The 16,982-nt window shown below is 46.1% G+C and overlaps 1 protein-coding gene across 1 annotated transcript in view; it reads left to right on the top strand.

Annotated features, from left to right (window-relative positions):
- Nucleotides 1-11,548: 11,548 nt before the first annotated feature.
- The window catches only part of SERPING1 (serpin family G member 1), a 31,198-nt gene continuing 25,764 nt past the window's right edge, over nt 11,549-16,982 (top strand). The window contains exon 1 of the mRNA XM_007455822.1: nt 11,549-11,602. Coding sequence (XP_007455884.1) covers nt 11,549-11,602 — 54 coding nt within the window. The remainder of the gene's footprint in view (nt 11,603-16,982) is intronic.

Genomic DNA, 16,982 nt, shown 5'->3' with positions numbered 1-16,982 from the left:
AGCTCTTTTGTCGTGAGACCAGGCGGGTCTGGGAGAGCGCGGCGTTGCCGGATCCCGGCGTCCCGCTAGGGGGCGCCCTGCACCAGGCAGCGAGCGCGAGGGGGCGCGGGGCCGGGGTCCGCCCATCCGGGTTCTAGTTCCAGCTCCGCTGCTAGAGGCCCAGCCGGGGGCTGCACCATCTCCATCAGTCCCCTCTCAGCCGCCGCCCCAAACACACACTCGCTCTAAGCAAATACAGGATGCTCGCTATGCACGCGCAGCTCCGCGACAGGTCGCTCGGGGGCCTCCGCCGTCAGACCGCCGCCCTAAGCCCCTGTAGCGAATTCCCAGAGCCCCCTGGACAAATCATTTCCCCTCTCTGGGCCCATGTGCCCCATCTCTAAAAATGGGTGGGAGACAGCGTAGACTATATCCCCGACAAGGAACCCTCCCCTGGCAGCTTGGGATCCTTTGTGCTGTCCAGCATTCGGTGGTGGAACTGCAGACGTTTCTCCCAGGTGACTTCTTGATGCAGAGCACCGCAAGGGGGCGCTGTTGGATCCGTTCGCTTGCTTTGGGGTCTGGTAGACCCTTCAGTCCTTTACTAGGTTTAATACTTAGTAAGTGCATACTATATGTTAGATTTGGGAGACAGTTGGGGTGTTGGGAGCCCCAAGATGGACTTAAGGGGCCTGCCATATTTTACCATCAATCCATTACAAACTGCAGGCCTACTGTGTGCCCCAAAACACAGCCCGGAGTCCACCCCTGTGCAAGAGCAGAGGGCTTTTCCCCCAGCACGAAGCTGAGGCCACTGTGGACTAGCAGAGCGTGGAGCAGCATCTGGGGAAGAATCTCCTAGTAATAATGAGACTCTTTGGGAGGACAGAACCCATCTTCCTCATCCCCATCCCCAGTTCAGAGGAGGAAGGAAATCAGAAAATATTTTGAGCACATATTTTGAGATCTGAGCTCACTACCTCGCTTACTTTTTTTTTTTTTAATAAATTTATTTATTTGGGCTGCGTTGGGTCTCCGTTGCTGTCCGCAGGCTTTCTCTAGTTGCGGCGAGTGGGGGCTACACTTTGTTGCGATGCGCGGGCTTCTCATTGCGGTGGCTTCTCTTGTTGCAGAGCACGGGCTCTAGGCACGCGGGCTTCAGTAGTTGTGGCTCGCGGGCTCTAGAGCGCAGGCTCAGTAGTTGTGGCTCACAGACTCTAGAACACAGGCTCAGTAGTTGTGGCGCATGGGCTTAGTTGCTCTGCGGCATGTGGGCTCTTCCCGGACCAGGACTTGAACTCGTGTTCCCAACATTGGCAGGCGGCTTCTTAACCACTGCGCCACCAGGGAAGTCCCCTCACTTACTTTTTATCTAAGTGTGTTGGAACCAAGCCACTTCTCTGCTCAGATGTGGGATGTACTGTATTTGAGGACGATTAATTCTGTTTAATTCAATTCAGGAAACTTTTTTTTTTTTTTTTGGGTTCGCGGGCCTCTCACTGCTGTGGCCTCTCACTGCTGTGGCCTCTCCCGTTGCGGGGCACAGGCTCTGGACGCGCAGGCTCAGCGGCCATGGCTCACGGGCCCAGCCGCTCCGTGGCATGTGGGATCTTCCCAGACCGGGGCACGAACCTGTGTCCCCTGCATCGGCAGGCAGACTCTCAACCACTGCGCCACCAGGGAAGCCCCAATTCAGGAAACTTTAACTGGGCTTCGGCTGCTGCTGCTGCTGCTTCTGCTTCTTTAGGCCCCACAGCGGCTTGTGGGATCTTAGTTCCCCGACCAGGGATCAAATCCCGGGCCCACAGCAGTGAAAGCACCAAGTCCTAACCACTGGACCACCAGGGAAGTCCCAAACTGGGCATCTTCTATATGCCAAAAATGAATAGGACACTGTCCACAATCCCTTAACATAGGTAGCAATGAAAGAACTGAGGCATTTGAACCCACCTCCGGTCATTCATCTAGTTAATAAGCATTTACTACAGAGTGCCAGGCACTGACCACAATGAGAAAGTGGGGTCCCTGCGCTTGAGAAACTCTCTGGCTATTGGGACAGAGAGAAAGAATGCAGCCCTTGCATTTTTAATGCAAAGTGATCAGCATTAAGCTATAGGCAATCAACTGATGCTGCGGGAGCCGGGAGGAGGGTCACTGGTTCCAGCCTCAGAGAGGGGCAGAGGTTTCCTAGAAGAGATAAAGATCCATGTGAATTGCAAGCCCGATGAGTTAAAGCTAGAATAGAACATGGGATGAGGGTGTTCCAAGAAGAGGGAACATGAGCAAAGGTGCCTGGCTGTGAATATGGAAACTCAAAGTGGTTCCGTAATGTGGAGCAAAGTCTGTCCTTCACTCTGTGGTTCGCTTTCCTTTCTCTCACAGAAGCCCTGAGGCCCCAAAGTGAATTCAGGATCATGGACTTAGCCCAGCCTCCCCATCCTGGGGTGGATCCCAAACCCTCACCCAGCTGGGAGGCCCACAGGTGTAGCCTTCACATTCTCACACAAGGCAGACCTTTGTGTGTCAGAATGAGCCCTATTAGACCTGGTATTAGATGGTAAAATATGGCAGGCCCCTTAAGTCCATCTAGTTCCATATCTGCCCCCCAGTGCAGCATGGCCTTTGGTGAGCTGTGGAAACTTCCACCTGCTTCCCAGGACCACTGCGAGGCTAAGCTCACAGCCCCGGAGGAACTTTGAAAACTGTAAGTCTGATGCTGAAATCTCAGCCTTTGTACACCGGTGCCTAATCGAATCTCAGAGACAGAGTTTTGGGTGAAGTTAAAAAGAAGAGCTTTATTGCTTTGCCAGGCAAAGGGGAACACAGCAGGCTCATGCCTGTCAAAATTGTGTGTCCCAACCTGGGAGGATTTGATGTGAGAATTTATAGCAATAGTTCAAGGGCGGGATCTCTGACAAGGCTGGGGTGTGTGCAGGATGTGCACTACCTTAATCTCAGCTCAGGTGGGCAGTCTCCTAATCCTGATGAGCTTGTCTGCTCCCTTTAATCTTTTTTCTTTTTAAATTATTTATTTATTTATTTATTTATGGCTGCATTGGGTCTTCATTGCTGCGTGGGATTTATCTAGTTGTGGCGAGCGGACTTCTCATTGTAGTGGCTTCTCTTCTTGTGGAAAAAGGGCTCTAGGCACGCGGGCTGCAGTAGTTGTGGCTCGCGGGCTGCAGTAGTTGTGGCTCGCGGGCTCTAAAGCGCAGGCTCAGTAGCTGTGGCACACGGGCTTAGTTGCTCCGTGACATGTGGGATCTTCCTGGGTCAGGGCTTGAACCCGTGTCCCCTGCATTGGCAGGTGGATTCTCAACCACTGCACCACCAGGGAAGTCCTCTGCTCTCTTTAATCTCGCCTCAGGTGGTTTCTTGGCTGCTCCTCCCTTGATTAGCAAGTGTTAGAATCTGCCCTTTGGAACTCAGGGAAGGTCACGGAGGCTGGAGTCTTGTGTACAAGAAATGGGAGACAAAAAGACCTCTGTGCCTGGGAGCCCCACTGGGCCCCGCTCAGTTTCAAGCTCAAGATATAAATAATCAGGATGGAATCCCAGCTGCACTATCGTTGGCTGAATAACCTTGGGTAAATTACTTCCCCTCTCTGTGTCTCCAATGCCTCATCTGTAAAATGGGGCTAGTAATAGTGGATGTGAGGAGTAATGTGCTTATATTTGGACAATAAGTGACAGTTATAACAGTAAAAATATTGTAATAACAATAATAATCAGTATTAAAATGAAGTCCAGTGCCTGCCCAGGAGTGAATGTGCTGGGTTGGAGGAACAGAGATGCCTGAGTTTGCTCCCTTAGAGCAATGGCAACACTATCTTCCTGAGTAGGAGAACTCTTTTTTTTTTTTTTTTTTTTTTGTGGTACGTGGGCCTCTCACTGCTGTGGCCTCTCCCGTTGCAGAGCACAGGCTCCGGACGTGCAGGCTCAGCGGCCATGGCTCATGGGCCCAGCCGCTCTGCGGCATGTGGGATCTTCCCGGACCGGGGCACGAACCCGTGTCCCCTGCATCAGCAGGTGGACTCTCAACCACTGCGCCACCAGGGAAGGCCAGGAGAACTCTTTTTACTTCTCTCTGATCTAGTCGGCATTTATTCATTTAGTCCACAAAAGTTTTCAAGCGCCTGCTCCTGCAAGGCCGTCTGTTGAGCTCTCTGCGGGACACAGGGAAGGGTGAGGCCAACCCTTTGTCTCTACCATCGAGTAGAAGGTACATATGTCTGTATAGACAACAAAAGTTGGAGGAGAAAGGCCTCTAAGTCACTTATATATGGAATCTAAACAAACAGACAAACAAACAACCAAGCTCATAGATACAGAGAACAGATTGCTTGCCAGAGCGTGGTAAAAGTTCTCATCACAAGAAAAATAATTTGTAACTTGCCTTACTGATTGTGGTGACCATTTCCCAGTACATACAAACAGTGAGCCATTATGTTGTATAGCTAAAGCTAGTATAATATGTCAATTATATCTCAATAAATCTTTTATTTTTCTTTTTTGCGGTACGCAGGCCTCTCACCATTGTGGCCTCTCCTGTCGCAGAGCACAGGCTCCAGACGCACAGGCTCAGCGGCCATGGCTCACGGGCCCAGCCGCTCCGCGGCGTATGGGATCTTCCCTGACCGGGTCACGAACCCGCGTCCCCTGCACCGGCAGGCGGACTCTCAACCACTGCGCCACCAGGGAAGCCCTCAATAAAATTTTTTTTTAATAAAGAAGATATACCCCCAACAAACTCTAGGTTTGACTTATTGTCTGTTTATTGTAAGAATAAAATGAGATTAGGGAATTCCCTGACAGGCCAGTGGTTAGGACTTGGCACTTTCACTGCTGAGGGATCCCTGGCCGGGAAACTAAGATCCTGTAAGCCAAGAGGTGTGGCCAAAAAAAAAAAAAAAAAAGAACAAAATGAGATTGTACACATGAGCGGCACCTTGTAGGTACCAAAGCGCTTTACCTGTTTATAATGCAGAGTTCTGGGCCAAAGGTCCAAGTTGTTCAGAAGGGGCCAGGACCCTTCAGAGCGTCTTTGAGGGGAAGATTGGGTTAGAAAGGAGCAGTTGTTGTCCTCCAGGCCTTCTCCCTGGGCTCCTTTCTGTCTGGGACAGGGAGGGTTAATCTCAGAATCACCCTAGCCCTCCCTTGTCTCCATCCAGCCCAGAGAAGTTCTCAAGGAACCAAAGGCAGAAAGGAATTTCCTGCTTCTTTTGACTGAGGAAGGACTCCCTCTTCCTGTCCCCCTCACACATCTTCTCCTGGGTAAATCTCACACACACGCACAGACACCTCTCTTGATAGGCTGCACCCCCACGAAGGCAAGCCCTGCCCTTGCGGGTGAGGTGGAGGGGCATCAGCAGAGGTAGCCATGGAGACGAGGAGGCCCAGGAGGAGAGCTGGGGGGGGCGGTTCTTGCCCCAAGAGCAGGAAGACGGCCTGCTGAGTCTAGGAACCCGCTTCCTCAGCCTGGCTCAGCCACTCACGCACTTGCTAGTGAGGCCGAAAGCTCAGCCTCTGTGTACCGGTGCTGAATCAAATCTCAGAGCCAGAGTTTTGGGTGAAGTAAAAAAAGAGCAGCTTTATTGCTTTGCCAGGCAAAGGGGGACCCAGCAGGCTTGTGCCTCTCAAAATTGTGTGTGTCCACCTGGGAGGATTTAATGAGGAGCTTTATAGCAATAGTCCAAGGGTGGGGTTGCTCACAAGACTAGGGTGTGTGCAGGTCCTGTACTCCTTTAATCTCAGCTCAGGTCGTCAGTCTCTTCATCTTTTTTTTTGCGGTACGCGGGCCTCTCACTGCTGCGGCCTCTCCCGTTGCGGAGCACAGGCTCTGGACGCGCAGGCTCAGCGGTCATGGCTCACGGGCCCAGCCGCTCGGTGGCATGTGGGATCTTCCTGGACCGGGGCACGAACCCGTGTCCCCTGCATTGGCAGCAGATTCTTAACCACTGCACCACCAGTGAAGGTCCAGAACATTAGCTGTTTTGTGTCTCTTCTTATAAAGACACTAACCCTGTTGAATCAGGGCCCCACCCTTATGATCTCATTTAATCTTAATTACTTCCTTAGAGGCTCCATCTCCAAATACAGCCACATGTGGGGTGAGGGCTCCAACCTATGAATTTTAGGGGAACATAAACATTCAATCCATGGCACAGGCATTGTGCTAAGTGCTTGGTATGCGTTATTATAATTGATCTGTCCCATCATTCTCACTGAATTTTCACTCTAACTGTATAAAATAAGTTCTTTTATTGTCTCTGTTTGTTTGTTTGTTTTTTTTTTTTGGCTGCACTGTACAGCTTGTGGGATCTTAGTTCCCCAACAAGGGATCGAACCCGGGCGCCTGGCAGTGGAAGTATGGAGTCCTAACCACTGGACCACCAGGGACTTCCCAATTGTCTCCATTTTATAGGTAAGAAGACTGAGGCTAGATTCTTGGCCCAATGTCACATATCTGTCCAGTCTCTAAGCTGGAACTTAAACACAGACTGCTGACTTCTCACTTCTTAACCACTACGTCTACCTGGGCCTCAGTTTCTCACGTTAAAGTTGGTGGTGAAAATTTCTGTCCTGTCTGCTTCATTAGGTTATACTCAGGAATTTGATTCCTGCAAAGGGATGTGTACTTGTAAGTTGTCTTTCTTAACAGGGAACAACTTCTAGAATGTGGCTGCCCCAGGACCTTCAAATTAGCCTCAGGTCCCCTTAAGCCCAAACTGGAAAGGAGTTTTGAGATTGTCTAGGGTTGTCTAACCACTCCACTTTCTGCAACATTGCACAGTGTGGATGAGAAAACAGGGGCCCAGACAGGGGAAATGGCTTACCCAAGTCATGGATCAGAACCCAGATATCCCTATGCATGGTCTAGTGAGTTCTTTGCAGGTTTCCTCTAATTGTCTCAGCCTCAGCCTCAGTCCCTGACATTTTCTGAATTGAACCTTTTGATGGGAGAAAAGGGGTCACACTTCACTGTTGGTTTGCCATCAGGGACAACTGGTATTTAGGAAGCATTCCCTGGTCCAGACCAGAATATGGTGAGTTCCATGCTCATGGCCACATGACTCTGGTCAATGCAATTTACAACCTCCCTTGGTTTTCCCATTCATTTTCTTAGGATTAGCAAATGGAAGTGGTAACTGGTGGCTCAGAAACAAGGTCGATTTTGCAGGTATTGTTTGTGTGGCTTGTGCCAGTTTTTAACTATAATGCAACATTTTAAAAATGAGAGCTATAAGCACCAAACTAGGAAACTTATTTGCAATGTATTCCAAACAAAGTATTAATTCCCCTAATACATAAAGAGCACCCACAAATAAAGAAAAATAAAAACAACTCTAGTAGAAAACAGATGAAAGATATGAAAAGATAATTCAATGAAAATCATGTAGAAATTATTCTTAAGCATGTGGAAAGACCAGCAACTATGCTCACAATAGGAGAAATACATATGTACAATACTAAGTTACCATTTTTCACCTATCAGACTGATGAAAAATAAAAAAGATGGATAATACACATCTTTGGGAGAGTCTGGAAAAACAGGCACTCTCATATATTGCTAGTTGAAATGTAAATTTGTACAATCTCTCTGATGAGAAAATTGTCAGTAACTATCAAAATCATAAATGTACCTTTCTTTAATCCATCAGTTCTACTTCTAGGATTTTTGCCTATAGATGATATATTTATCAATGTGTGAAATAATATAAATAGAGGTTTACTTATGAGAGCAAAACTTTGAAAACAATCTATATTTATCAAGAGGGGTCCGATTAAGTTAATTATGGTACATGCATGCAAAGAAATATTAGGCAGCTGTAAGCAAAAATGAGGAAGCAGGGGCTTCCCTAGTAGTGCAGTGGTTAAGAATCTGCCTGCCAATGCAGGGGACACGGGCTCGAGCCTTGGTCCGGGAAGATCCCACAGGCCGTCGAGCAACTAAGCCTGTGCGCCACAACTCCTGAGCCTGCGCTCTAGAGCCCGCGAGCCACAACTACTGAAGCCCTCGTGCCTAGAGCCCGTGCTCTGCAACAAGAGAAGACACGACAACGAGAAGCCCGCGCACCACAACGAAGAGTAGCCCCCGCTCACCACAACTAGAGAAAACCCGCACACAGCAACAAAGACCCAATACAGCCAAAACTAAAAACAAATAAATTAATTAATTTTTTAAAAAAAGAATGAGGAAGCTGCTTATGTATTGATAGAGAAGACTCTTAAAGATAAATTTTAAGGAAAAAAGCAAAATATAGTACAAAGTGAAAAGTATGTTATGATCTGTATAAGTAAAGGAAAAATAATATTTGCCTCTGCATGCCTGCAACATCTCTGGAAGGTTACAAGATATTCTGATTTTCTCTGGGGAGGGTAACTAGGTGACTGGGTATGGGAGGGGGAGGAAATCCTTTCGTTATAAACCCTACTGCCTTTTAAATTTTTGAACAATGTGAATGAACTACCTTTTCAAACATAAATAATATTTAAATTTAAAAATATTCTCTCTTTAGGAAACCACAAACAAAATGAAAAGACAACCTACAGAATGGGAGAAAATATTTGCAAATGATGCAGCCAACAAGGGCTTAATTTCCAAAATATACAAACAGCTCACACAACTCAACAACAAAAAAACAAACAACCCAATCGAAAAATGGGAAGAAGACCTTAATAGACATTGCTCCAAAGAAGAAATACAGATGGCCAATAGGCACATGAAAAGATGCTCAACATTGCTAATTTTTAGAGAAATGCAAATCAAAACTACAATGAGATATCATCTCACACCAGTCAGAATGGCCATCATCAAAAAATCTAGAAAAAATAAATGCTGGAGAGGGTGTGGAGAAAAGGGAACCCTCTTACACTGTTGGTGGGAATGTAAATTGATACAGCCACTATGGAGAACAGTATGGAGGTTCCTTAAAAAACTAAAAATAGAACTACTGTATGACCCAGCAATCCCACTACTAGGCATATACCCTGAGAAAACCATAATTCAAAAAGAGTCATGTACCAAAATGTTCATTGCAGCTCTATTTACAGTAGCCCGGAGATGGAAACAACCTAAGTGTCCATCATCGGATGAATGGATAAAGAAGATGTGGCACATATATACAATGGAATATTACTCAGCCATAAAAAGAAACCAAATTGAACTATTTGTAATGAGGTGGATAGACCTAGAGTCTGTCATACAGAGTGAAGTAAGTCAGAAAGAGAGAGACAAATACCATATGCTAACACATATATATGGAATTTATGTGAAAAAAAATGTCATGAAGAACCTAGGGGTGAAACAGGAATAAAGACACAGACCTACTAGAGAATGGACTTGAGGATATGGGGAGGGGGAAGGGTAAACTGTGACAAAGCGAGAGAGAGGCATGGACATATATACACTACCAAATGTAAGGTAGATAGCTAGTGGGAAGCAGCCACATAGCACAGGGAGGTCAGCTTGGTGCTTTGTGATCGCCTGGAGAGGTGGGATAGGGAGGGTGGGAGGGAGGGAGACGCAAGCGGGAAGAGATATGGGAACATATGTATATATATAACTGATTCATTTTGTTGTGAAGCTGAAACTAACACACCATTGTAAAGCAATTATACTCCAATAAAGATGTTAAAAAATTTTTTAATTAAAAATACTAATTAAGAAAATAATAAATAAAAAATAAAAAATATTCTCTCTTTAAAAAGGAAATATTTTTACATTAAAGTTTTTATTTCTGACTTCTCTTGGAAAAGGAGGCCGTTGGCAATATGTAGGCCCACACCTGCTTATGGCAATTGTTGGCTGGAGCTGAGTAGGGGCTGCCCCTTTAGAGCAGGAAAACTTGCCCTCATTTACTGCAGTTCTCACCACTCCCTGTTGCTCCTGGCTGGGCCAGTTTCACTTGCTTTTTTAGCTGCCTAGCCCTGTAAGAGACCCCTGCTCTGGAGTCTCTTTGAATTTGCTACCTTCCTATCTTGCAGACCCTCTCCTTTCCTTTCTTCCCCAGGGTCAGAGACATAGATGTGTACCTGTCTGGGAGGTGTGACAGTGCCTGGTCCTTCCTCAGGACCCCTCCAGGCACTTCTCAGGGGAGAATTGTCATCTTCCACCCTTGGGAGAGCCAGGACCTTCCTTTCTGACAGTTCTGTCACTGACAGGGGGTCTCAGAGACCATCTGAAAAAAGAGTCAGATAATATTTAATACATGAAAAACAACGAAAACAAAAACAAAAAAACCTTTTCAGGACTTCCCTGGTGGTGCAGTGGTTAAGAATCCGCCTGCCAATGCAGGGGACACAGGTTCGATCCCTGGTCTTGGAAGATCCCAAGTGCCGCGGAGCAGCTAAGCCCGTGTGCCACAAATACTGAGCCTGCGCTCTAGAGTCTGCGAGCCACAACTACTGAGCCTGCATGCCACAACTACTGAAGCCCACACACCTAGAGCCATGCTCTGCAACAAGAGAAGCCACCACAATGAGAAGCCCGTGCATCGCAATGAAGAGTAGCCCCAGCTCGCTGCAACTAGAGAAAGCCCGAGCGCAGCAACGAAGACCCAACACAGCCAAAAATAAATAAATTAAAAAAAAAAAAAAACTTTTCAGACACCATAGACAGTATGACATCCTAGCTGTTTGATTAAAGACTACAGTGTATACATTTATGTTTGCAGGTTAGAGACTCACCTGAAAGGATACTTAAGAACTTGATAGAATAGTTATCAGTTTGGGAGGGAAAAAAATTTTATCTACAAACAGCATACCCTTTTCAGACTGCCTGCCTTTCATTGTCTTTGAAATTCTGTAATTTGTAGTAACTGATGCAAAATAATTCTTAGGGACATGCAAATTTTTTCTGTCCAATAGAGGTTTAATTGACTTTCTTTCTCCCACCCCATGGAAAAACCATGTTTTGCCTTTATTTGCATGTTCATTTCAATACTCTTGATCTATAAATGTGTCTGTTTCCAGATTCTCTTTGAGTTTAACATCTGCCTGTTTCCCTTGTTGATTAATGAGTAGAATGAAATCTTTAACATGTGTCCATTTTATATCTGTATGAAAGTCATGGTTTTATCTTTTTCTGGAAATTATCTTTAAACAGTTATAGACTAACCTGGAAGGATGCAACTGATGTGTGGTTTATCAGTCTGTGGAGAGAAACTGAGTGTCTTGGGGTGGGGTAGGGAGACTTAATTTCAATTATTTTGTATTTTTAAAATTTCCTACTGTGTGAATAACTATCCATTCAAAACTATAAACAAATACAATGTGTTTTTTAAAGACAATTGAAAAGAGGGAAACAAAAAAAGGAAGTATAATCTAGGAATTAAGAATATGGGATTTAGGGTCAATCGGGGCTGGATTTAAAGCTCTGACATTTTTCTCAATGACTTTGGGCAAGTTACTTAACCTCTCTAAGCTTTAGTTTATCTGTAAAATAAAGGTAATAATACCTTGTTCCCAATGTCTCTGTGAACATTAAGTGAGATTTGAATATGAAAATTTTTAGCCAAGGACCTGACACATGGTAAGCATTCCTAACAAACCTGGACCACAATAATATGATGGTCAACGTCATCATCATCATCACCATCATCATCAAAGCTAGTGTCTCGCATGTACAGGATGAACCCCCTGAAGGGATGTCAAGCAATTTTAGGTGGTACTAAATAACAATAAATCATACGCTGAGAAAACATTTCCCTTTTCAACTTCTTTTGATCCTTCTTGATTTCTCCAGGACAAAGTATCAGTTTGGTGCTAATCAGTGTTTAATACCTAACACATGTAAATTTCCGTTTTTAACAAGGAATGAGGAGGCACAGAAGGATGGAAGTACAGAGACTTCAGCAGGCGGAATCTGCTAGAATTTAGGAACGTCGTTTGTTTTCATTGCATTTCTCTTATAGGTATGTTCATTCATTCCATGGCTGCATTCTGACTTTCATGGACCCTAGGCACTTTTGCCTTGGTGAGCCACCTTCCTGCATTAAAAAAAATTTTAAATTACATTTCAAAACTTTATTGGTATAAATAAGAATATAATCTAGACTGGTTTCGTTATTGCATTTATTTTTTCTTCTGATTTTAAAATAAATTAAAATTAAAGCATTTTCATAGGCCCCTAAAAGTACTCTGGGCTCAAGGCCCTGTGTCTGGTTGGCCCTGATTCATTCTATTTATGGTGAGGGCTACCGATTTTCCATTTACAGAGGAGAATTCAAGTTTCCTTTTTATATAGATGTATTCAAGTAAACAAAATGAGTCCATTCGTCAGCTCAGGCTGCCATAAAAATACCCTAGACTAGGTGGCTTAAACAATAGAATTTCATTTTCTCACAGTCCTGGAGGCTGGAAGTCCGAGATCAGGGCACCAGCACAGAAGAATGTTCAGGGAGGTCCCTCTCCTCTGTGTCTTCACGTGGAGGAGGTGTAGGTGTTGCAGGAAGGGGGACCCCTTCCAGGACCCAAGAGTGGGCTCTTGTCTAACACTCGAAAATGAATTGTCCAAGGAGACACACGTGCTGACAAAGTAGGAGACTTTATCGGGAAGGGGAACCTGGTGGGGTCCAGGAGGGTAAGGGAACCCAGGAGGACTGCTCTGCCACGTGGCTCACCGTCTCCGGGTTTATGGGAGTGGGCTCAGTTTCCGGGTTGTCTCTGGCCAATGACTCTGGCTCAGGGTCCATCCTGGTGGCGCAGGCATCACTCAGCCAGGATGGATTCCAGCGAGAAGCCTTCTGGAGGTTGGTAGGACATATAGACTGGAGTCTCCTCTCTCCTTTTGACCTTTCCTGAATTATTCTGGTTGGTGGTAGCTTGTTAGTTCAGAATTCCTTACCAGGACCTCCTGTTTAAGATACCTCATGCAAGTGGCTACTACCTTGCCTGTCCAGGGCAGGCAGTTTCAGTCAGTGTTTGCCCTAACGTATGTGTGTGTCTCTTCCTCTTCTTAGAAGGCCACCCTCCTATTGGATTAGGACCCCATCCTTATGACCTCACTGAACTTTAATTACCTCCTAAAGACTAACTCCAGATAAAATCACATTGGGGTTAGGGCTTCCACATAGGAACTAGGAGGGGGTCGGGGAGACACAATTCAGTCCACAGCAAATATGAAAGTACATACTAGTACAGCGGTGCGAGAATATGGCAAAAATAAAAGTCCACTGTTTTAGGGGCTTCCCTGGTGGCACAGTGGTTAAGAATCCGCCTTCCAACGCAAGGGACACGGGTTCGACCCCTGGCCCGGGATGATCCCACATGCCGCTGTGTAAGTAAGCCCGCGAGCCACAACTACTGAGCCCGCGCACCTAGAGCCCGTGCCCCCAACAAGAGAAGCCACCACAATGAGAAGCCCGCGCAACACAGCGAAGAGTAGCCCCCGCTCGTAGTAACCAGAGAAAGCCCGTGCGCAGCAATGAAGACCCAATGCAGCCAAAAATAAAAATAATAAAACAAGTAAATTTATTAAAAAAAAAAAAGTCCACTGCTTTACAGATGAGGAGACTGAGGTCTGGGAATATAAAGCCTTGTGGAGCCAGGACTGGAATTCCTAAGCTTTGTCCACCCTTCAGGACAATTTGTGGCAAGGCACTTCCCAGGAATAGGATTATCCCTTCCCCACTGGCTTAGGTGGTCTGCACAGGGATGCAGGACTTACCCCACAGCCTGCTCTTGCCAAGCCCTTGGGCCTGGGGAGTTCACTGCCCAGGGGACCCTACCAGGAAGTTACATCAGGAATGGGTTTTGTTGGCACTTCCCTCGTGGCGCAGTGGATAAGACTCCGCACTCCCAATGCAGGGGGCCTGGATTCAATCCCTGGTCAGGGAACTTGGTCGCACATGCATGCTGCAACTAAGAGTTTGCATGCCACAGCTAAGACCCGGAGCAACCAAATAAATAAATATTTTTTTAAAAAAAGAAATAGGCTTTGTTTCCATCAGAACACTGCTTTAAAAACCATTCAGAGAGGCCAACAAAGGACAGAGTCCCTTTAAATCCAGGCGGCGGCACCTTGTTAAAAAAACAGTAAAAAAGAAATGAAGGAGCTTTGAAGGAGTAAACCAGCTTTCTGACTAGGGGACTCTTCAAAGGCCTGAAACCCAACTCTGGTCACCCAGGCAGCCACATCCTGATCAGAGCACACATCCTGAGGTGGAAAGAAGGGCCCTGGCTACCCCATCCTCCCAGGGTTTTGTTCCCTCTTCCTTTTCCATTTTAGCCTAAAGGAGAAAATGCTGAGGGGAAAGTCCAGAGACCTAGCAGGAGAGCCAGAATCCACCAATGGATCCAGCTTTCCGGGTCAGCTCTCTGGATGGCAAATTAGAAGGGTGTTGCAGATGAAAGGGTAGTCTTTGAAAATGCAAACAGGACAAGAGTTCTTTGAGGTGGGAGCTTTTGCCACTTGTCTGAGCTGCACCGTGGCCGGAAGCATGGCCCAGAAAAGCCCTAGGGAGCTTCTGACTAAATGAAAAGACAGCGGGGTTTGGATCCCCAACAAATACCCTGGGATGAGGTGAAGCAATGACAGAATACGGTTAGGATGGATGGAAAGCATCAATCTAGCCCTATTTGTAATATTAAAGAAAATTTTACCAAAAGATCATTTTACTGTAGCACACAGGTAAATGAAGGCAATTAATGTTAATGTTTAAATTTCTATGTAATTAGTAAGGTATGAAAATGAGAGTAACTTGGGGCTAGTAGTCACAAGGAAAGCATGACTGAAATATATTGGGCTGAGGGTGGGATCTAGAGCATTGCCTCCACAGCCTTGAGCGGTTAATGTGCTCCTGCTGTAGCTGCTTCTTTGGAATTTGGGAGAGGGCTTGCTCTCCTCTGCTCCACTCCCACCTCCATGTAATATCTTTGTGTCTCTCCTCTCTTAGCCTTATCACTTCTTTAGAGGAGGTAATGGGCATCACCAGCCTCCTGGTTGCAGCTGCCAAAGGTGCCTCCTTGGGTGGGTGTGCAGGAGGAAATAACTGCTAGAAGGCATGGTAGGACAATTTCATCTGTGTCTTTTTTTTTATTAAAAATATTTATTTATTTATTTGGTTGCACCGGGTCTTAGTTGTGTCACATGGGCTCCTTGGTTGCGGCATGCATGTGGGATCTAGTTCCCTGACCAGGGATCGAGCCCGGGCCCCCTGCATTGGGAGTGCAGAGTCTTATCCACTGCGCCACCAAGGAAGTCCCGCATCTGTGTCCTTAATGGCCCATGTCAAAAGAGTCATCCAATCAGTCAACAAATATCTGTTGAGTTTCTGCTGTGTGCCGGGTGGTGGGCTGAAAGGAAGTTGCATGGAGCAGAAATGGAATCTGAGCCTGTCACAAGGCAGGCAAGAACTGTGATTGCAAACCATGAGGATGTGTCACATTAGCCCCCAGCCACTGCAGAAGTTAGCAGTTGATACCAGTGTGCCATTGGTGTGCTTCTTTTAATACCCGTTCTTCCTGTTTGTGGGTAGTTTTCGTCCTCACTCACTGAGATGAAGGATGGAAAGGGATCAGAAAGATGGAATTGTTAGGGACCAACGGGTGGAATCCCCTTGTTGATTGAAAAAAAAAAGCTCAATGTGAGTTAAGTTTTATTTGGGGTAAAATGAGGACTGCAGGGAATTCCCTGGCAGTCCAGTGGTTAGGACTCTGAGCTTCCAACCCGATCTGGTTCAATCCCTAGTTGGGGAACTAAGATCCACAAGCCACGCAGTGCAGAAAAAAAAAAAAAAGAAGACTATAGCCTGGGACATAGCATTTCAGATGGCTCTGAGAAACTGCTCCGAAGAGGTAGAAGGTGCTGACTGAAAAAAATGCACAACCTAAAAGCTGAGAGTTATGTTTTATTTGGTGGACATTCTGAGGACTTCAAACCCAGGAGACAGGACTCTCAGATCACTCTGAGGGACTGCTCTGAAGAGGCGAGGGGGCGAGGGAAGGATACATAGGACTTTTTGCAACAAAGACCAGGTAGTCAGAACATCAAAAGATTACTGTTAATTAAAGAAAATCAGATATCTCAAGTTAAGGAATTTAGTGCTTTTCTTTGTAAGGGAAGATGCAAAATCTGGGCTCATTGAAATCATTCCTCTGGTGTGCACCTAGGCTGTCTGGGGCCAGTATCCTGTGTTTTCGCATCCTGAGTCTCCTCTGGGTGTACTGTTAGGGGGTGGCTGCATTAGCAGGCATTGTTTCCATCCTGAATTCCCTCGGGGCTCACCATCCAGGGCACCTGTAATGCGATAGCTTGATGGCTGCAACATCCTTTGTCTACTGATATGGCAGGCAATATTTTTTATTCAAAGAGGGAAGGTCAGTGTTATATATGATTTTAGTGAAGGGGGCATGTACAGTCAAGACACATGTTGGCAGAGGCTGGCTGCTTGTCACGAGGAGCTGATGTCACATTTAATGATTTCAGTGCTTTTCTAGATACGAGGAAATGCAAGCATTGGGCTCATAAAATCTTCTCCTGAAAATATGTAACTTGCTGAAAGCCTGCTCTGCCAGTTTTTCCCAGAGCAGTGTGCCTCGCTCCTAATCTCCACCCTGAACTCCCTGCAGGGTGTGTTGAAGGTCAGCAGCTGCAGAGGCTAGTGGCTTCAACCTTGTACAGGCAGATGGCGAATGCCAATTTTTAGTTAGCACCCTCTCACTGGGTGAAGAACATTTATACTAGACTCATTCACCCATCTCCTATCCCAGTCACACACACGGTTGTCACTGATCACTACACACAATCATTTGAGATTCTCAGCAGTTCATCCAGCTCCTGTGAGGAGTCCCCACCCTCAGAACTTCTGTCTTTTAATTTAGGCAAGATGTATCCACTTGAAATTCAACAAACAGTTACTGAATCTCTTCTAGATGGTGAGCACCGTTTGATGTATCAGGAATAGAATGGTGAACAAGACAGGTGGGGTCTCTGCCTTCAGGTGGTTCACAGTCTAGAGGGGAAGACAAATAACAATCAAGGGAACAATGAGCAAACAAAAT

Source organism: Lipotes vexillifer, unplaced genomic scaffold, assembly GCF_000442215.2.
Source record: "Lipotes vexillifer unplaced genomic scaffold, Lipotes_vexillifer_v1.1 scaffold977, whole genome shotgun sequence".
NCBI classification, from domain to species: domain Eukaryota; kingdom Metazoa; phylum Chordata; class Mammalia; order Artiodactyla; family Lipotidae; genus Lipotes; species Lipotes vexillifer.
The sequence above is the reverse complement of the archived record's forward strand: the minus strand, read 5'-3'. Positions and strand labels throughout refer to the sequence as shown.